The sequence below is a fragment of the Diorhabda carinulata genome, chromosome 1, assembly GCF_026250575.1.
Source record: "Diorhabda carinulata isolate Delta chromosome 1, icDioCari1.1, whole genome shotgun sequence".
Lineage (NCBI taxonomy): Eukaryota > Metazoa > Arthropoda > Insecta > Coleoptera > Chrysomelidae > Diorhabda > Diorhabda carinulata.
The window spans coordinates 5,522,999-5,545,828 of record NC_079460.1 but is presented as its reverse complement, the minus strand read 5'-3'; the positions used below and the strand labels follow the sequence as shown (position 1 = coordinate 5,545,828).

General features: G+C 30.8%; 1 protein-coding gene across 1 annotated transcript in view; it reads right to left on the bottom strand.

Moving 5' to 3' along the window:
- Positions 1–12,833: 12,833 nt before the first annotated feature.
- The window catches only part of LOC130898041 (zinc finger protein hangover), a 31,064-nt gene continuing 21,067 nt past the window's right edge, over positions 12,834–22,830 (bottom strand). The window contains exon 3 of the mRNA XM_057807079.1: positions 12,834–22,781. Coding sequence (XP_057663062.1) covers positions 19,606–22,740 — 3,135 coding nt within the window. The 5' untranslated portion in view covers positions 22,741–22,781 and the 3' untranslated portion in view covers positions 12,834–19,605. The remainder of the gene's footprint in view (positions 22,782–22,830) is intronic.

Here is a 22,830-nt window from a genome sequence, read left to right as displayed (position 1 = left end):
ATGGACCTGAATTCATTTTTTCACATTTTTTTATTCATGTTGAGGCATATTTTTTGCTGACAATAGCTTGTTTTGAATTGAATTTTCAGTTTTTTCATATAATCTTTTCGAAATAAAAGTCTTTGAATGTTTGAGTTCGGATTTGAGTTCGAATATCCATAATAAATAGAACATAACAGTCGTATCCACTAAAGGTACGAGTATATAATCTTAGATCTGAAACAAAATAGTCTTTAGACTCGAGTCGCAGATGGATACGCATATCCCCACTCTCGAGACTTAAGTCTCTAGTCTTCCGTTCATATTGGAAAAGTTTCAGAAGTCTCGGAGACTTGAGTGTTGTGATTTTAAAATTAAAATAACTTTGTACTTAGAAGTCAGTGATAAAAGAGAATAGACGGATGCTGAAGTCATGGAGCTGATTCATCTTTATGAGGAGCATGAGTTTTTATGAAATGTCCAACATATAATGCATAAAAATCGCGATAAAAAATGCAAAATTCATTCATTTCTTTTATCCACTCATTTCCTCGCCCAACAGTTCCTTTTTTCACTCCCCGTTGGGCAATTTTGTGTGCCACAATAAAAGCAAACGCCTGATGTGAATCCATTTATATCAATAAAACAATTTATACTAAACTTGTCACTGTGAGTAGAGTTTCACACTTTCTCTCGAGACTTGTCTCAGGTGGACATGAGTCTCCGGGAGCGGTCTCAAAATCGCAATTGATAGCAGATGGACAATAGCCTGAGACTAGTCTCAGGCTATCGAGTTGACTTTGATCTTATGTATTGAGGTATAATACAAACCTATGCAATTTCTAGCCAGTGATAAAAGACACTTCAGTCAGTAAGATGGCTTTGATCAATTTTTTTTAATGAATATGGATGTATATTTAACGTTGTATGTTATATTTTAGTATACAAATCGATAAAAACAGCCAAAACATTTAGACTAGAAAAATATGCTTTTTTTTAAATTGTAATTGTGATAGTTTTAAAATATCTACAAAAATATTTTTAATTTGATCAAAGTTTATGGTACACAGATTTCCTTCTCTGTACCCTCCATAATGCTCTTTTATATCCTGAATAAATGTGATAAGCTAAGGGGTTTTTTCGTTTGTTTCTTCAACTTTAAAAGTTAATCCTCTGTACACGATCAATTTTTATGATCAGTCCAACAAAAAAATAGCTTATTGGTATTAGTTATAAAATTTTTTGGTAAATCGCGGCTTAATAATAATTAATGAAATACCTAAAACCTAGTAAACAACTGAATTAAGGTCTATAAACCCAGAAAAACTATAAAGTTATAAATAATGCACGAAATGAAAGTAATAAAAATAAAAGGTTTTCATAGGTATTTAAAGGTTGAGTTTTAAATTTGAAATTATCACCAAAAACAGATAATTGATAAAAATCTAGTTTTAGATGAGGATTCGCACTTAGCTAATAGGTGATCTCTCTGGTCACGGATCGTAGTTTCCAGAAAGTCTCATTATACTTCTGCAGGCCAAAGTATTCAACTTTTCAAACAAAAATTTTGTGTATTGAATATATACTGAAGTATAAATATAATTTATAAGAATTGTTTATGTATGTTAACAATTTGAAACCAGGATTGTCTTTCTAGAAGTGTTTTCACATTTTTCTTATTTGACGCTCGTTAGTGAAATTACTGGCTCAGTTACTATTTTTACAACGAAGAATAGATCTTATCATGAAAGTCTAGTGACCAACTCTATTCTTGGAAAATGAATATTTACGGTCTATTCGCCAACAAACGTTGGTTGTCAAGCTTTGACTGGATTATCCATAATAACGCGAATTTATGGAAAAAATATAATTTTCAAATACTATTTCTGTAAAGGTTTTGGTAACAGATAGTGACAACAGATTGTACCAATCAAAATATAATAATTTATTCAATAAAAATATATAAATTGGACAAAATATAAGAAAAATTAACATATATTCTGACTAGAATATTGACTAAACTGAAATACACAAAATAAATACATTGACTAGCTTTTAAAATGTTTCTAATTATAAGGGCTACAAATACACACAATTCAAGGTAAACTTAGATCTACGTAGATATAACAAGGTTTGGACACTGTGCTATAACTTAGAAAATTGAAATTGTCACTGATACTTCACCAGCATTTTGTTTTTTTAGATATATTATTTCATCTATTCACTAGGAATATTGTGTGAACAAAGATACGTCTGAGGTTGTAACAAAGGTAGATAAACTTAATATCACTGAAGATTGACTCTCCATTATAACATCCAAACATTTGCGTCTCCAAAAACCAGATTAACGAATCAGTATAATTACTCTTCATCTCCTATCTTTTTTGCCATTGTCATTTTTTATCAGTAGTTTCAATTTTTAAAAGATATTTAGTCCAGAGAATCGAAAAAAATTTACCAATGCTGGCAATAGCGGTAGAGAGTAAGCCAAATTTACCTTCATATTTGTCATAACTATATATTATAAGGCCATAGAGTACAATAAAACCGCGTTTATGTGCTTCATAGACTTAACAAAAGCATTTGACAGAGGGAGATTACATGACGTCATTGAGCTACTAAAAAAACGAGGCGTAAACCAAAGGACAATAGACATCATTCGGGACATGAACAACGGAAATAGCACATATGTAAGAGTAAACAACGAACTCTCCAGTAAAATGCCAGTATCAACAGGGATCAGACAAGGAGATAGTCTCAGCCCAATACTCTTCAACATTATAATGGACGAAATCATAAAAGAAGTCAAAACGGCAGGCAGAGGATACAGAATGGGAAAACATGAGTTTAAGATAGTTTGCTACGCTGATGACGCGGTTGTGATATCCGAAGATGAGGATAATCTGCAAAAACTGCTACACAGATTTGAAACAGTTGCAGGAAAATTCAATATGATCATATCGAAACAAAAGACACAATCCTTGACAATAGCGAGAGAACCAAGAAGATGCAAACTGGCAATTTATAATAAAAGTGTAGAACAGGTTATGTCTTTTAAATATTTAGGGGTTAACATCACGAGCAATAGGAACTTGAAACAAGAAGTCAAAACGCAAACAACACCTCTTTGAAAACACAAGACACAGTCTTAAAATAAGAAGAAGAAGAAGAGAAGAAGATATATTATACTTGTATAACTGATCAAGGAAATTTACCATTCAACATTTGATATGATGACTTCGTAATGAGTCGCAACTTATGTACATGTACTCACTAGGTGAATAGCATAGAGAAATGAGCAAAAATTTGAATGTAACTGTCAGTATAACCTACACGTTGTCGTTCGGGTATTTTTTTAACCGATCCTCAAGTGCGAAAATATTTTGATATAAAAAAAATGCAAAAACTCTTAACAACATTCAGATTCACTGATATTTTGATAATAATTGACTATACTGTAAGTATTGGGAGGAAGTGAGATTTTAGAAAATAGATTGAATACGAAGAATGAAGAATCTCAGTCTGGTTAGGGGGAAATAACTATCTGAATAGAAATAGATCTGCAGTGGTTCAATTACAGTACATACTGAAAGTGTACAAATATCAAACACATAATTCAGGTAAAAATTCGCAAACTGTTTTCAGAATGTAGGATACAAAAGAATAAATTGAATGAGTTTATAACAGAAACGATACAAACATTAGTAGATATAAATCGAAATATGTCTTCATACGTTGACTTGCTGGATAAAGTAGCTAGTAGCATATTCAAATATAGAAGAAACTCGGAACATGCATAATTAAAAATACACTAAATAATATATGTATATAACAAAAAGGAATGATGACTATAATCGCTATATTATTTATAATGAAATAACAATTTCCGAATGTAGAACAGATGCTTCATATTATTTGTAGTAATAAAACGTTTTACGAAATGTACTCAATGCACTCAACATTACTAATTGTATCAAATTGGATATAACTGCTGCTTTTATGATGTCTTTATTAGTTTGCAACTGCAAATTAGAAGTTAATATGGAAGAATGTAATAAGCACTGCTTATAACGAAATAACCATAGGGGTGCAAATTTGGAAAATCACCAACTTAGTGCCTATAAGAAATTCCAAAATATGCGAAGCCACAACAAACTGAAGTTAATGGAGATAGCTTGTAAGCTGGTTTTCAGTTCCATAATATCATCATTTCTTGATACAATGTATCAAGGTTCAATAATGCTATTTCGGACAATTTCACTTGTTAACATGCCCATTAATAACCAACTTACACTCATCGATAGAGCATATATTTTGCGGAACATTCCAGTTTTCAAAAATTGTCTCACAACATTTAATTAACCCGTCGAAATCGTCCAGTTGTAAGTTACTTCTACTCCGCATGTCTCACTGCGAAATGATATGGAGGATTCTGCAGTGAACTTCTATTTGTACAGCTTCATTCGTGCGATTATTTTTTTATTAACATTATTATTAACCGGTTTCATAAAATTAATATTGCACGACATATTTATGTTTTAAATTTGTTCTTGTGCATCTTCCACTTTTCCCATAAGTGAGAATAATTTCTTTCTTTGTTGAAGTGTAAAGACCATTTAATATTGAGGTATAGTTGACTCTTCCTTCTATTCAACACTGTAGGGCTTGTATCTGACCCGATAGAGTTGATGTGGTTTCCTTGAAAACCAGCTTACAGGCCTGTTCCCCTTAAAAATAATTGAGACGTGGCTTTGTATGTTTCGGAAACTTTTGAGAGAACAGAGAATATGTATAAAAAATATCATAAGTAGTAGACCAGATAAATCAAGCAAAGACTTGTCTGTTGTTGATATTAAGATTTAGTATATTGGTTTTTAGATAAATAGATTGATTAGATCATTGTGAAGAAAACTGTCAGGAATTGTTCAATAAAATATAAAATGTTTGGTAGCTACTAGTGAAAATAATTTTTGTTCTTAGATAGGAAATTAAATACATATTGTTTAATTATAAACATTTTTTTTGTTCAGTTGAACAATGTATGAAACAAGGAGTATTTATGGAAATAGCAAGATCTGTCATTGGATCGTTTTAATAAGGTATTTTATAATCCCTCTGTTACGTTCCTATTGAGTGCTGAAAATTTCGTTTGAATTCGTGCTAGCTATTGGTTGAAACGAGGAACAAAAATACTTTACTGTTATTTTTGATTATTTAGTTGAAGTATCAGTAACAATAACAACATTTTCGATAATTGGGCATATACATAATTAAGTTGAACTCTAACGCGTTTTTTGTATGGTAATGTAAATAACACATAAGAATATAGTCTAGCTTAACTCAATAAATATATATTTTTTATATAATATATGGATGTATATCTATATAGAACCCGTATTAATATTTTAACGAAGTTGGTCCACGTATCGTACCCTGAGAGTTCTGGAACATCCTAGAACAAACTTATATTTAACATTATGAACATTCGCAAGATACGATCCATGATTTTGATTTTATGCTCATTTACAATATACATCTCCTAAAGTAACATGAATCCTTTGTAGTTAGTAAATATATTTCAAACCTGCTGCGATTTTCACAACATAACCATCGAGGAATAACTGTAAAACTTACGGTTCATATTTCCAGTATTATTATAATATTTATTAACACATTAAACTTATTTTTACATTTAAGTACTACTCTGACATTAAAAATTACACCCTAAATGAAGTATATCGTATTTCTGTTTTTGAAATTATTTTTTTCGTACAATTAGTTTGATACCGGCACTTGTAAGTTGATGTAGAAATAGATAGATTTGAAGCCTATATTGCAGATATAATCGTCAATTTTTAATCAATTTATTAAAAAATATATAGGATAATAATACGAAAAAAATGAATCCGTTCGAGAAACGAATACATTTTTTAATTATAATTAATAAACTATTATTAGGGTATTGTGAACAATAACAAAAAAATATGTAACATTCAATTCCCTAGAACTAAACAACTAGATTTTGGCAAAATGCTGAGGTAGATGGTTGCTTATGGGACTTAGTAGTTGGATAGTTTTCTCAAACAACTTTATTTTTCTTTGCAATTGGTCTTTGTAAAGTTATCTGTCTCACTTAACAGTATTACCTTCACTGTTTCGATTGTTAAACAAAGATGTTTGTTTTAAAAACACCACTTTTAGTTATGGAATAGCAAGAAAAAGCGAAAAAACATGTAGTTTCTCCATAATAAGCAGTTTTACTGAAAGTAATGAGCTATATGCCAGTATAGCCAATAAATATATGACCTTCATATGTATTACAAGTTTTTATTATTATTGTTGTTCCAAAAAGTGATACATGTTCATCACATGTAATGCCAAAATGTGCTGTATAATGTTACGAACTCGTCCGCGTTATAAACTTTGGTGAACGCGCCTGATGTAAAAATTCTCGGAAGTCGTTTGATATTTTTTATCTATGTTTTTATATAATATACAGCGGTGATGTGTTTATATTGTTATTAGAACTAATTTCTAGGAAGGTGTTTTTATTTATTTGTTTACTTTCTTGTGTATAGTTTCATGAATAGCGATTAGTTTAAAATATGTAGTGTTAGTTTATAAATGAATTAAGTAAGTAAATAATAAACGTGTACAGGGTCCTTCACGATGAGCTGAATCGATATGATTATGGGAAAGTACTGCGACTAGTGTTTGCATGGGTTATCCGAAATTCTCGTTTCAGCTAAAATAATTTCAGTGTCTGCACCGGTTATACCGTAAGTGGACCCAACTTCGTTATTTTAAACTATGATTTTTATTAAATTTTTGGAATCTACGCAAAATTTCAATACAACTTTACATATGTTGTTTGTTGTATGTCCACTAAAGTCCACAATTTTTTAATTATTTGACATTTTCGAAATTTTTGGCAGCCCTCCACTAGAAAAATTATATTTCTAAGTTTAAGTGAGTCAACAAAAATTTATATAGGGTGTTCAGAAAATGGTGCCGAATTTCGCTGTCTAAAAACTTCGAAAACTTAATTTTTTCAAATGACAACCCTCGTTTTTCTCTTTACCATTGGATTCTACGCTTTAAATTAAGGAGACTTCGTTAATAAATTCATATATCTCAAATTAACGGTTTTTGTAGAAACTTGAAAAAACTGAAATTTTCAAGGTTTTTAATTGTCACCTGCCGATGGCTAACAACGAATAACAAAAGTTAGCGTATCAAAAATACTTTAGTCAATTGAAAAATATTTAAATATTTATATTTAAATTTTTGAAATGGCTGCTCCCAACTTCCAAACATTTATGGATTCTTCTTAAAAGTGCTGAGTGGTGTTTTGAATTTCTTGCGGCGAATTAGTTCGAAATGTTGCCAGTTGCAAAAATTAAGTTTTCGAGGTTTTTGGATAGCGAAATTCGACACCATTTTCTGAACACCCTATATAAATTTTTGTCAAGGTTTTCACAGATTTTAAAAGCTGTAAGTGTTGCTTGTCCAAATCCCAAAAATATTGTACCTAACTCACCCAAACTTAGAAATATAATTTTTCTAGTTGAGGGCTGCATGTGTCCAAAAATTTCGAAAATGTGAAATAATTAAAAATGGTGGACTTCAGGCATACTATGCCTTATATAAAGTTATATTGAAATTTCGCGTAGATTCCAAAAATTTAATAAAAACCATAGCATTTCGGCATTCCGTATAAAGTAACGAACTTTGGGTCCACGTCCGGTATAACTGGAAGTTTCAGAAAACAGAAATTATTTTAGCTGAAACGAGCATTTCGGAAAACCCATGTAAGCAAATTTTTAGAACACTTGCCGCAGTACTTTCATATATACATATCGATTCAGCTCGTTGTGAAGGACCCTGTATATAAATCTGCCCAACTGTTAAAAACAGTTCAAATAAATTATAAAAAATAAGTAAAACATTACAAGAAGTAGAACTTATAAAGATTGTAATAACACATAAACCCCACACTTCGCAAATATATTTTTCATTTTAAAAAAACTTTATATTCATTATAGAAAATACTGTTAAGTGGATCATCCTGTATAGTGATCGTCTATATATTATATATATATATTTTTTTAAATACCAGTATGAACACATATGTTATTACTCACTTATAGTTAATTTGCAGGATCAGGATACAGCAGACTAGACTGAAAGTTGTAAATAATACTGGAATAACATACAACATATAATAAAATATCTTAATAATTAAAATATTAGATAGCACCCTGTATATTATAAGATTTTTTATTATAAAACACTTTACTGCATTCCAGCAGAATAAATATACATTGAAAAATCACAGCAGGAATTTTTAAATGATTTTTTTGCAAAGGTTCATATCACGCTGGGTCCTACATGCATAAATAAAATGCATGTTTTTTTATACACATGTATAGCTTGACTGTTATTGACATACAAGTTTGTATTCAATGTCTTTTTTGTAAAATGCGGTATAAAGAGAACTTCCTTCACCCTTCAAAACCAACTTCTTTAATAACATGTAGTAGAATTGCAAAGTTTGTCCGTACATGATTTATTTGAATCCTATTTCATGTAATATTTTCCATTTGGGATATGCGATGTAATTATCTAGAATATACTATCACTGTTAAATTCAATAATAGAGTAATAGGCAGCAGGATAATGGAAGGATTGCGAAAACTTTATATATGTTCAGTACGGTTAAAGATATTCTCTAACTACTTTATCTACTTTTCAATATCTTGATACACTCAAAGTGAATCTTTGAAATAAACAACACGAGAACCAGCTCTTGAATGTATACGAATGAATGCCGTACAAGTTCACCTTTGCCAGAAATGAGAACGTCAAAGAGGAAAACCATTGTCATATATTTCGACAACAATAAAACAAATAGATTAAAGCAAACCAACTCTAGGTTAATTAGTACTATTTGGGAACCCCACAATCACTAAGTAGTCAAAATAGATAATCTTCAACTTTTGATAATAGAGGCAGAAACTTTTCGACATGTTCCAATTGAACTTTAACTTTTTTCATGGTTTCACACAAATTTGGATAGCAATCAGAATCAACATTTCAATATTTATGAAGAGAATCACAATGTTGATTTTTGATAGTTATGAATTTCTGTTGAACGATAATAAAATTCAAGAACACACCACAATTCTAAACTAATAATGTAAATAATTTTTATCATTGTCATAATCTTATAAATATTTTTATCTTGTACCTGATCATAAAGTAAATTATATATTACATTCTGTTACTTTTATTTTAGAAATGCAGTTATGAAAAGATCCAACCTAGAATAGAGGTTACATATAGAATGAATACAAATAAGATTTATTATTAGTAACGGCGAAAATATATCGCGGGATAACATTAAAATGAACGTATTTCAATATTTTAGCAAATAATAGAACACCACATACATAAAATTGAAATAAACAGATGCATACTTTTAAAAAATAATCTGGGAGGGTTTTCAGTGGTCAGTGAGGGGTTCGAAATGGCATGTGCATAGCAGCTGTTGTCAGAATTCAGGAAACGAGAACCCCACCGTTATAAATGCAACAAAAATTATAAAGAAATCGAAATTGATTTGCATGATGATCAGGAATAAAAATTTATGCAATATATAGTCTGGGACTAGAAACTAAACGAATTCAATATGGAATTCTGAATGAATAAATTAGTTTATAGTCCGATATATTTAGTATTGATTTTTTTTCATAACAAAAAGTTGATAACAATTCACAGTGTTGAAATATTTCATGATAAAAACTTCCTGAGTCATTATTAACTAACAATTTGATTATGTTGACGGAGACGTTTTTTTGTAAAAAGTATGCTAATCCCTTTTGTGTAGTAAAATTTATCAAAAATTGTTACATTTCAATCCGTGGAATGGTACTAATGTTATTGTTAATTAACTAGTATTCGAATTCGGTTAGTCGAATTTAAAATTAAACGTCCCATATGAGGCCACTAGTCCCACTAGATAAGGTGTTAGGTCGTAGTCAAATTTTTTTAGAATGACAATAAACAAAATTCTGTTGGAATAGTATGCGGTTAAATATAGATAACGCTGAAAATTCTCATGAATTTTATCAGAAACATCAACGCACTATCTTTAAGTGAAGCTTCCGGACTAAATTTCAATTCTATACGATTTAGTTGATTTTTACGGTATCCGGTTTCAGTTGATTTGAATACAAACTTGTAAAGAACATCTGCATTTTGTACTCTATAGTAAAACAGATATAATTCATAGCACCCAGGCTCTTATAATATGAAATAGCAGGTCATTTTTGCAATTACTGAAGGCACACAGCTTGTATATTACAACTAGTAATTAGCAAAGGTAGTCAGTTTTGTACTATACAACATTAAACAATATGTGGTTATAGTAATGCCTGTTATCGGATAAAGAAACAATCAATTTCGTAAAACACTAAAATATATCCATTGAAGAAAACCTCATCAATGTTTTTTTAATAGATTGATAAAAATTGTTTCCCAATAGGTAATTATGAAATATTCATTAGATACATCAATAAAAAGATATTAAATGAGATATACGAATCAGTTGTTTTGCTATTCCACTGTCAAGCCGGTTGTATAAAAATTTCATGACCGCATTCTTTTTAGTTATTAATTTGACAATGAGCTATAGCTACAAATTTGAAAACAAATGATAACCATAGAACGATGATTGTATGAAAACTAATTGTTGATATGTTCACTTCAAAAGTTAAATTGTTAATTTGAAATATTGGGAGAAAAATGTCTTAAGGCGGTCTTTGGACTGTCGGGTAAGTGAAGAATAGTATTAGCACAAAAAGAGAATATGAAGTCGGGTAAATTTGATACTTTTAATAAACATTCTGCAGTATATAATTTGCTCTAGCCAAACCATTCAATTGTTTCGTTATTATATGTGGGGAAATAAAAGTGAAATCACTAAAAAAGGAAACATTGGGTATTTAATAAGAATTGTTGCTATCAGACAGGTGAAGAAGATATTTAAAACGAAACCCATGAAAACAACTGTGAAAGATCTAAATTCAATCAATGGCAAATTACTTTTGAGAAGGAAGCTAACCTGGATCTGAAAAAGATATGTAGATTTATTATTTGGTAGCGGACATACTTTTTAAAATCAAAGAAATGTTGAGTTAAATACAACTGACGTTTCCAGACAGAAATGCATCTTGTTACTTTAATATCATCAGCTACATGATATTGTTACCTGTACATTTTGTAGTTAACTATTTTATGATATATCTACATTTTTTGAATGTTAGTAACATATTGTTAATTTTCTACTAAACTCATATATATTTGTCTTTTGACATAAATTGTATATCAACTCTACGTGACAATTGACAAGATTTTCTTTGAATACTCACTATAATAATTAAAGCAAAGCAAATATTTTTATATAACACAGTTTGGGCAAATTCATTTTTGAACACTGATGTTGACTTAAAGCTAGTAATAAGAATGTAGTATCCATTAGTTTCCACGGTTTTCTCAATAGTAAACAAATTTTTTTATTTAAATCATTATTTTCATTTTTGCAGCTCCCCTTCCAAGGAGTAGGAAGAGATTAAAGTCTTGGAATTCGTCGAAAGGAGTGGTTGGTTGCGTGAAAAAGGCAGATTGAGACCGCGGAAGCACTTCTCATATTAATGAACGAGTAACCACCCATATCCCTGTCCGAACATTTCATAGATTTTTTATAGATTTAAGTTCATTTTAATAAATTATACAAATAATTCGTAGAACTTTGACCTTGATGAAAATATTACATGACATTGACAATTCAATATATGAATTGATAGCCGTACCAACAAATGAAATTGAATGATATATAACATAATCAGAAGAAGAATGAACCATTTTTATAATAAATTAACAGACAAAACATCAAAATGTCAAAACTTCTTCTCAACATAAGTACAAGGACATAACAAATTATTAAAATTATTCAAGTGACATAAAATATAAAGGAGGAAAAGAATTAAAGAAGTAATAATGAGATTTCTTGGAAAATACATAAATAAGCCATCAATACCATAAATACCTTGAAATCAGACTTACCAATAAGCCTAAAGAGAAAAGTATATGAGCAGTGTGTTATACCTGTGATGTCCTATGGGGCAGAGACGCTTACCCTCACGAGACAAACTGCAGGAAAGATGAGAGTGGCGCAACGGGCAATGGAAAGGGCAATGTTGGGAATTACGAGAAGGGATAGAATTACAAATGAGAATATAAGAAGAAGAACAAACGTTAAGGACATTATTGAAATTATAGCCCAAAAGAAATGGAAATGGGCAGGCCATGTAGCCCGAATGACGGATAATAGATGGACGAAAAGAATATTGGAGTGGAGGCCAAGAATGGATAAGAGAAGTAGAGGCAAGCCGCCAACAAGATGGAGTGACGATGTAAAGAAAATTGTGGGAAATTGGATACATACAGCTCAAGATAGAGATAGATGGTTTAAACTAGAGGAGGCCTATATCCAGCAGTGGATGGAACATGGCTGATAGATGATGATGATGACCATAAAAGGAATGAAATTGCATTAAAAACGATGAAAAACATACGAATACTAAAAATTGAGAGAATTGAAAAATATTCATATGGGTGATTCCGTTCTAACTGTGATATTCAATGTCCTGTATTGTTTTTTTGTACTAGTCATTAATTAATAATCAATTAATAAAAATTTTGTGTTAATTGAATAATTCTTAAGATATTTAAACATTATTTTTATACAATATAACTTGCCACTTAAAGAAAACTTATACTACATCACTTGAATGTCAGTACCGTGTCATGTCCATTCCTAGAATTTACCGATAAATTATTAATTTTTTTTGTCGTAACAAATGATTTAAACTAATTACCTTATAAATTCTAATGTTTATGATCAAACTGAGGAAAATTGATGCACTTGTTGTTTAATATCTTAAGTTACCATGTCAGTACCGTGTCATGTCCATTCCTAGAATTTACCGATAAATTATTAATTTTTTTTGTCGTAACAAATGATTTAAACTAATTACCTTATAAATTCTAATGTTTATGATCAAACTGAGGAAAATTGATGCACTTGTTGTTTAATATCTTAAGTTACCATGTCAGTACCGTGGATAAATGAGTCAGTACCGTGGAACTCAAAATCCGACATTTGTGTCTTGCTCGTGATACTTTGAAGTTGTAGTAAATTCCTCTTAGAGTTTTATTTTTACAGTAAAATAGATGAATAATATGCATAAAAAAGTTAGAAAAGTTAAATTTTAAAATCTTGAAATTTTGAATACAAAAAATCACAGTTAGAACGGAATCACCCATATATCCGAGTTGCTAATGCAATGTGAGATATTTTTAAAAAGACCGAAGTTGAGTTTTGAATAACATATAAACATTGATATCATTCATCAAAGAAAATAATTATGGTTTATTAATTCAATTGAAGTTTTGTTTAGCTTTATTTACCTGCCATCTGTTCTTCTTATAGTATATACAGGTAAAAGGAAAAGGGTCAGTGCACCCCATTAAACTCAATAGGTGCACTGATTTGTTGCAATAGATATGTCACTTTCAATATAAATGTTGAGGAATATTTACAGTTTAGTTCAAATATTTTATCCTATAATAAAAAAAAAACTTTTCCCATAAGATCTTTTTCAGTTTATGTTCTATTAATATCACTCAAATATAACTTAATTATAATTAAAGTTGTCTATTACTTTCTCGATTAATATTTTGATGAATTGCCCAAACTGTTTAAAGATCATCTTATTGAAATATTTACAGGTCAAACTTTTCATTTTTCAATTCTCGACCTTTAACAATGAATTACATAAAACATTAATTTGGTTTTTGTTTTAAGTACAATGTGAAAATACTGCCTTTTACAATATTGAACGAATATATTCAATCACATAAATACTTTCATGAAATATTTATGAAGATTTGTATACTTTATAAAAAATTCATTCCATTTTTATATATTCAATTAAGCTTTTATTCATATAATTTGACCTGTTTATACTCAATGTATACACAATATATCAGAAACACCTTTGGATGGTTATGATTCTTTCAACTTTCTCTATAACAAAAAACAGATATTTAAAAAAAATTCGATACAAATTACTTGTCAACTTTGAACTATATGAATAAGTCATAGTAGTTTTCTCAATATTTTCTCATCATAGTGTGATTTCTAATTTATTTATACAAATAAACATGAACTAACTTGTTTCATCTTATACCAAAAAAGATTTTCATTAATTGAAAATGTTCAGGAAAGGTTTGGATTCAGACGATTATTTTCATGTTAAATATAGAAATAAATTAGTAAATATAATGCTGAATAATCTTTGTCGACACAATTAGTTTTCAGAAAAGACTCCGAGACATCATTTTCTTTGCACGTCAGCAAAAATATTGATTTCTTGTTATGAAATATAATTCTCCTTCATATATGAGAAACAGAGAATAATTTAAATTATTGATAAGGGCAGATAAGGATAAGATTTTATTTGTATATTCCTAATGTTAAACATTCTGTTTATTTTAAAAATTTATTCTCTGGAAAACTACAAATTTCAATTATATGTTACTGATTTTCAACATTCCCTGGTTTATTTTACATCCAACATAAAAATGGTCTTGTATATATAAATATAATTTGATATATTTTTCTGGAGCTATTGGATAACAGCCATGTCATTTTTGGATGTCTTGAAAAAACTTGTGACCAAATAATTTATGTTTTTAGTTTGAGACGCGTGAAATAATTGCGGACAGTATTTCAATAACATATAATGCAAATTTAAATTCTTATTCGATCTTAAGATAGAGACTTGAGTTACTGACAGCGCTTGATAATTAATATCTAGGGAGAATCCGACTTCAATTGTACTGAGCTTCATTTTTATTTTTAGACTATTCGAACGTAAAAATTGTTTTATTACATAAATTGTATGACCACCCTATAAATACATGGATTAATCTGATGTATTGTGTACACAAACATATTAATAATTTTAGCTTAGGAATTATTTTACATTAAAAACAAACGTAAAATTAACAGAACATATTAAAAATATATAGAAGATAACAGTGACGTAAATGTTGAAATGTTGAAATTATCATAATATTTTTTGGAAATTATGGAATTGTGGAAGTAATGGACAATGGTGGTCAATCAGTATTTTTTAATATTAGCAAATAATTGCTTAATAGCAGAGTGTCATAATAATCTTTATCATTTGGCAATATGGTATTGAGCCAAGGATACAAAAAAAAGTTATTAATATTAACTATAAAATTAGTTATTATAACGAGGTAGATGCATAATAGTTTTTGACTATTATAGTCACAGCCTATTAGATATTTTGTAAAAATAAACACAATAATTTCGAGAACGGATGTCATAGTTTTTTACTTTCTAATTTTTTGTTTTTTGATTACTTTGACGTAAACTTGCATATCATAAATTTTGGGAATTGGCATGTAAATTTTGGGTAAAATTGTTAGAGAGGACCAGAGCACGACAAAAACAATAAATATTCAATATTTTCTTCAGAATATCTTTTTAGTATTATTCTACACATTTAGAATTTAAACCTAGAGAAGAATCTTAAGAATATTAGTAAAGCCGGCTTTAGACTTATTCGCGTTTCACACTATTTTCGTGCTGTTTTGCGAAAAATGAAACGAAAAGCCAAAAACTCTCTTTAAGCTTTCAAAAGACGAAATACATCTCTTTACACTTATCGCGTTTCGCGTTTTCACGGTCTTTTCGTGCTATTTCGCGATAAGCCTAAAGCCGGATAAATAATTAAGACTACGAAATTAGGAATTATTGACTAATTATACCATGAGAGATAAGAGAATGTGATAAATTGACATGAATTAATCTATTAATAAAAGCAAAGTTGGAAGCTTGCGTTAGTTATTAATAAATATCGATAAGTTTTTTCCGTGTCGATAGCGTTTTTTGCTTAAATAGCACACTCTAATAATGTGAATAAATTACATATAATTGGAGGGTAATTGTACAATCCTTACATGTTTGGATTGATATGTAACTGATAATTTTGACATTTAATGAAAACTTCATTTTTGTAGCTCCTATTCACAATTATAAGAATGGGGACCTTTATCGCTCCTAGTTACCTCAGTATTCCCTATGCAAGCCCCAGGTTCGCCCTGGAGGCACTCAAGAAATAAAGAATCTTCCAGGCGCCGCTGGCTTGAAAGCCACTAATTCAAATTCTAGAACTTTCCTCTGTGTGTTTATAAGAGTTTAACGGTTGCGGAGGTTGTACATTGTTCCTTACTCCACAGAAACTGATCAATGGTCCTCCCTGTATTGTTATCTGTAAAAACTAACTTCTGCGTGACCTGTGATTAGGTCTACAAGAGTTTTCCTTTCTTGTCTTAGTTACAGTATTTTTGCCGCCATATCTAAGATATCGCCTTTGAATTCTATTTTTTACTATTTGTACGTTTTTGTTTTTCCAAAGAAAATGTATATTTTGATCAAAGCAGTTTTTAATCCTACATATATAATGAATATAAAAAATATAAATATACTGAATTTTCCTGACTAGAATTTGATATACAATTGACTAGATAAACAACTAGAATCGATTAAATACAAGCAATATGATTATTGGAATGCTCAGATTCAAAGAGTGTAATTTTAAGAAGAAAAAGTTACTATTCTTTTTGGTTTTATATAAAAGTTTAGCTTGAACCGATTTAAATACGAGCATTATAGTTATAAAATATTCTAGTTGTACACAACTGGATTAAAACATGATGTTATTAAAAAAGAAAAAAAAGTTAGTAATATCTCTTTTTTGTTTTCTATGTATTTCTTTGAATATATTAAAAATAAAGTGAATCGGCGTATTCAATATAAATTTGAAGAATTAGTAACCAATAGAATCAATGAGAGTCACTGAAAAAGTAGGCTTCATGTTTAGAGATTTCGTCAAAACCATATTTATAAATTATATAATATATAGTTTTTGGGTATGTATTGTTTTTAACACTGAAAAAGTAATATTGTCTCACCCATCACTTGAACTTTAAATTATCTTATACAATTATCTCAATTTTTACTTTTAGTTTACAAATGTGAAAAAACAGTCTTAAAATACTTAATAAATGTATAAATTACGTTCAATATTCCATTACATCCTTATGGATGAATAATAAAGTATATTAATGATTCTCGAGATTACAAGTTTAAATATGACTAGTTTGAAGGGTTTTTTGATTAATAGCTATTGATCAGTAAATTTTTCAGTATTTACTTTGTTCTAAAATCGTCTTCAATTAAATTGACCACCATTGCTGATTTGTAAATACATGGTTTATTAATATCTCGACAAAATCCATCAAAATTTGTGCAACAGTGTAGTTTATTACCAAGATATAATAATAATTTCAGGAAACTATAAGTTGAAAATATATCTGACAGAGGTTGTCGTGAGATTAATATTATTGATTACAGTAATTATGAGCCGAGTGCGTCGCCTTTTAAACTATAAAAAACTTTATATATTTCCCAAAAATCGAGGCGACGTGTCTGAATTCCTGTGAGGCATATCGCCGTCATTCATATCCATTATTTCAAATGGAAAAGTCGCAAGTGTAAGGAAGGACAAGTGAATAACTTGGTTCAGAATTCTTGCTCCTTAACAATTCACAACCGTCTTTCAATTCAATTTTTCAATTATCAAATATATGCCAAACAGTACCTCATTTAAATGCTCATTAAAAGTATTTTTTTTTCCAAAAAGCAAAGCTTTCAATATTGTCAGAAACTCATTTTAATTTTTTAATTAAACCAGATACTTTTTAGTTTCTACAAATTTAGGAATGTAAATATTTTCTATACACAGATATCTCTACAAAAATCAAACGTTTTGCTTCTAATTGCAAATCACTATTTATTTTTCCTCGCTCTTATGTAAATAAATTAAGTTCGGCTTTTATTTCAGAAAAAAAAAACATTACAACTATTGTTATATCAGAAAATGTTAGTTTTATACTGAAATTTATATCAAAGATTTTCGTGTGGTTCGATGTTGGATTGATTTAGAATTTTTTAATCTCAAAGCCAATGACTAGAAATTTCTTGCATAGCTCTAGATTGATGGGATGTTTAGTTTTAAATATTCACAAACATTTGATCGCAATTTCCTTGCCATAACAATGTAAGTTTATTCTAATACATATATATTCGGTTCAAGCATCAAAGTGATACGGCCTCCGCTCTGATTTGGCAAAAGGCAAAAGAACAAACTGCATATTCTTAGTTCTTTAGAAACATTAAAAAGTATACTGATTTTCATAATGGATATTCAAAGAAGTATGGTAAATAAATATTTCGTTCGTCATTCTCGAAGTGTAAGCAACAACCCAATTTACTAAGAACGCTTATGAAACCAAGAGAATGAGTTGAAAAGAAAGATAAAATACAGTCAAGACCGCTTAAAAATCATGCCAGTCAAGTCTGAAACTGTGATCCCGTGTCCTGGTGGGAGTCCAAGCTGAAGAAATTTGGTCATAACAAAATAGGATGTCACTCCGGCTGAAATACTATGTGCTCGGATCGGCGTGTTAATTAAAATACTAATGATTTATTGAACTTTCTTTGGCGATATCTACAAAAAAATAATGAAGAAGTCATAGAAACTGTGAAAGCTTAGTCATAATTGTACAATATTGATATCCCGGAAGATAGATTGTTTTCTAAAAAAAATAGCCTCCTTACTTTTCAGCTGGCTGAAACCTTTTACAACCTGAATATCCTATCAAATCGAAAACTGACAACTATATTGGTTGTGGCTGTGTTTGTCCTCCGGATTACCTGCACATTTGCATGTCAGGTCTTTGAGTCTGTTGATTATTTGTTTTGAGAAATATTCATTATACGGCTAATTACCTACTACTGGTGGTAATATAATTAATAATGGAAATGAATATATAAGGAGCAAATATTAACTGAACCAAGTAAAAATGAAGGAATGTAATGATATTGTTTATCCTATGCTACTAGTCAGGAACTCGAAAAGGAATGCGTCGCCAGTTTAGGGACGCGAGTGGCTGATTGTACTCTTTTCAGCTAACCCTGAGTTACGTGGACTAGGTACGCGGAACATTTTAACTGACTGTTGAGCAAGCTACATCTAACAACTGAATACGTACATACTTGTGAATTATATTATTATATCGAGATAGAAAATAGGAACTTCTTTAAACATCACCTAAAGCTTTATCGTACAAAACATCAGTATCTCGATATATTAAAGTGAAAATCAACAGACTATATAAAAATTTCACTCAGTCTTCCGTATTTGCATAAAAATATGTGCTCATATGTTCCTTCTCATAATATATGAGGTAACTTGCAAATATAGGAATCGCTTATAAATCTATATATTAGGATTATACAATAATTATAATTAAAATTAAAAAAATCACAGGTGTCGTGGAATCGCCATCGATTGTTTCTTAAAAAAATATAACACATATATGCAAACTACATGTGAGGATGTGTTAGGCCGGGGTTAGTGTAAAAGTAACAGTGATAGGGGCTGGTTGTTTTTGTAGCATAGGTAAGAAAACAACAGAGGGCATAACCCGACGTTCGGAGGCTGATTCTTCTAATAAAAATGCCTGCATTACGTACCCTGGCCCTGAAGGTGAAGATGCTTCATCTTGGTCCTGTTCTGATTGATTTTTTCTTTGAGGTATAGCATAAGTAGCTGGCCATTGCATTCTTTTAGCCACATCCATTAAAGATTGCTCAATATCCGAGGGCACTTTTATAGGGGATGATAGCTTAGCTAGTTGTCCCTGACTAGATGTACCAAATTCTTGTCTACTTGGATCATCGTCCTCGGAACTTTCTTTAGACATTTCTTTTGTGATAGTATCTTCCTCTTTGACAGTATTGGGTAAGAGGAAGGAATGTCTAGATAATATATGACGTTCCAGCAATTTTCGTTCAGTAAAATTTTGTGGGCATATAGGACACTTAAATGAAAACCCTTCCATATTCATATGTGATCTTTCGTGAACAAATAACAAGGGCAATAAAGGCGAGGTGAATGGGCAATAGGAACATTGATACATTTTAGAGTTACTCTCGTCGATACCAAATAAACTGGATATAAAATTTTGAACGCCACCTACTTTCTGTTGTTGCATATCTTGACTTCCATTTGGTATTTTTAAGTTCGAATTTCCTTCTGAATTTGTCGTTGTCGATACTTTTCCTCTTTGTTGTAACTGGATTTCAATTTCAGCCCATTTTTCTGCCCCCACTTGCCCATGGTCTGTTATTAAATGAGCTTTCAACCATTTCGTACTTCTAAATCTCCGACTGCATATAGTACAGACTTCGGTAAAATGAGTGAAGTATCTGTGACTTAAATCCGCTAAGTCGGTTGGTTTTAGAGTTGAATCCGTTTCTAGTGGAGTGGAAGGTGATGGCAAGACTGATGATTCTCCATCTGATTTCCTTGGAGGCAATAAATTACCTCCGTATTCAATTATACCGTGAGTGTTATGTTTATGAACACGTAAAAAGTATTTGCTACATAATTCCTTGTTGCATATGTCACAAACGACACCTCCAATTTGTGCCCCATTCTCTATTTCGATTCCGTGCATTCTTTGCATATGTGTTTTCATGAAATATTTATTACATAATTCTTTGTTGCAAATTTCACAGTAGCTACTGGTGGGGGTAACGTTCATAGAAACACGCCGTTCTGGGATATGTCCACTAGAAACTTGCAATCTATTTGACGATTTATCTCCACCGGTGAATCCACTATTGTCATCTTTCGAAGAATCTGCAGCCACTTGATGGTTTGAATGAGATTCCACTATATGTCTTGATAATTCTTCGACGTTCAGTAATTCCTTACCGCAGATATCGCACATTGCATTATTAGTTGAGCGCAATTCTGTATCACCCGCTTTTTCACAATCTCCTTCGTCCATCAACATACTATGCTCTGAGAGCATATGCGCTTGAAGATAAAATCGGTTTTCGAATTCTTTGTTACAAATAGCACAGTTCGTGGTTACTTTAGCAGTATCGATGTCGTTCAGCTGAAGAATCATTGTTTGAAGTTTTTGCAAATCTTCACTAATAGTTTCTGGATTCACCGATTTCTCATTAGATTTGATTCCTTCTGATATTTTGGTACTATCCTGCTGCGATCTGTCGCATTCTTCTGGTTCTATTGAAGATACTCTGGCATGGACGCTGACATTATGCAATTGTGCAAGACTAGCGTTTTGAAATTTAATGCAACATATATCACAACCAATACTCGTGGGTGATGTTATTTTGCTGTCGGAACTGCCTTGCTCTGTCATAATGAGATTTAAAGGACTCGTCTGCACGTTACTTGATGGAAAGCCTGACATACATTCACTTCTAATGTCCTTATCTTTGTCGTCTGGAATGTATATTCCGTGCCGTTTTAGTTTGTGAGTTCTTAGAAAATATTTATTACAATATTCCTTACAACATATTTCACAAAATGCTTTAGGGTTCATAACACCAATTTTCCTTAAACGATATGACAAGTCTAATTCACGATTAGTTTGATCTGAGGATAATTTACTCGATGTATCATGAAATAATCCGTCTGGATCATTTTTTATTGAGGTAGATTCGGTTTGTATACAAGGACTACTATTTTCTTCAGCGTGCGGATCGTCTGAGAAAATTTTATCACTTTCGCTTGACGAAGACATTCCATTCGACATAGCAATATTTTCGTTAATTTCATTTTCTGATAAATTTGCTTGATTTGAAAATGGATTTTGGAAAATATTATTGAATGCATTAATCATATTCGCAGGAGTTTTCGAATCGCTTGTTATTGTAGGTTGTTCGACAGTTGGCACGGGATTAGATATCTTAAGGTTACTTGTTATTGACGGTACAGTTACAGAGTTTAATAAAGGTTCAGATGAAGAGCTATCCGTGTAAATTCCATGTTTGTTTGCTTTGTGTGTTTTAAGAAAATATTTATTACAAAATTCTTTGTTGCAAAGATCACAGTAAGCATCTGGATTAAAGATCCGAATGGGTTTTAGGGATATATTATCTGTATGTGAATATGGAGGTAACGTCATAAACATTGGATTGGCTGGGTTGAAAGAAAGGTTTGATAAGTTGGAACCAATCCACTCTTTGTTTTGAATCTCATTTACCCACGGTATATCAGAGCGCATAATGGATAAGCCCATTGGTGTTTCTGATTGATCCACGTAAGAAACCGAAGATGGTGTTGTAGGATGATCTTCGGGTTCCTTTTTGCACTCTAAAAGAGGATGTTCGCATATGATGTGATTTTGCAGTTGCTCTGGATATGAAAAGGACTGTTGGCAAATTGAACAACGATGATTGGGTTCAGGGGAAGGCACGATGGGCTTACCTTCAAGAGAGTTAGCGTTCTGACTTTCTGTTTCACTTGTAGATATTCTGATAGGAGTCGACTGCTTCCGACGTTTTTTGCATGATTCTGTAGATGTTAAACATAGGGATCGTTTTATTGTGCGTAATGCATCAAAATCTGGTTGAGTAGTTGGTAACTTTTCCGTCACTGACGATGAATATCCTCCATTCAACGTACCCGAACTTGACGGTAGTGTGACGGATGTCATCGTGTTTCTTTGTAGGCTTCATGCAACAATCGTATAGGTCCCTAGAACAAATTTAAAAGATGGAATTATACAAAATAGATAAATACCTTA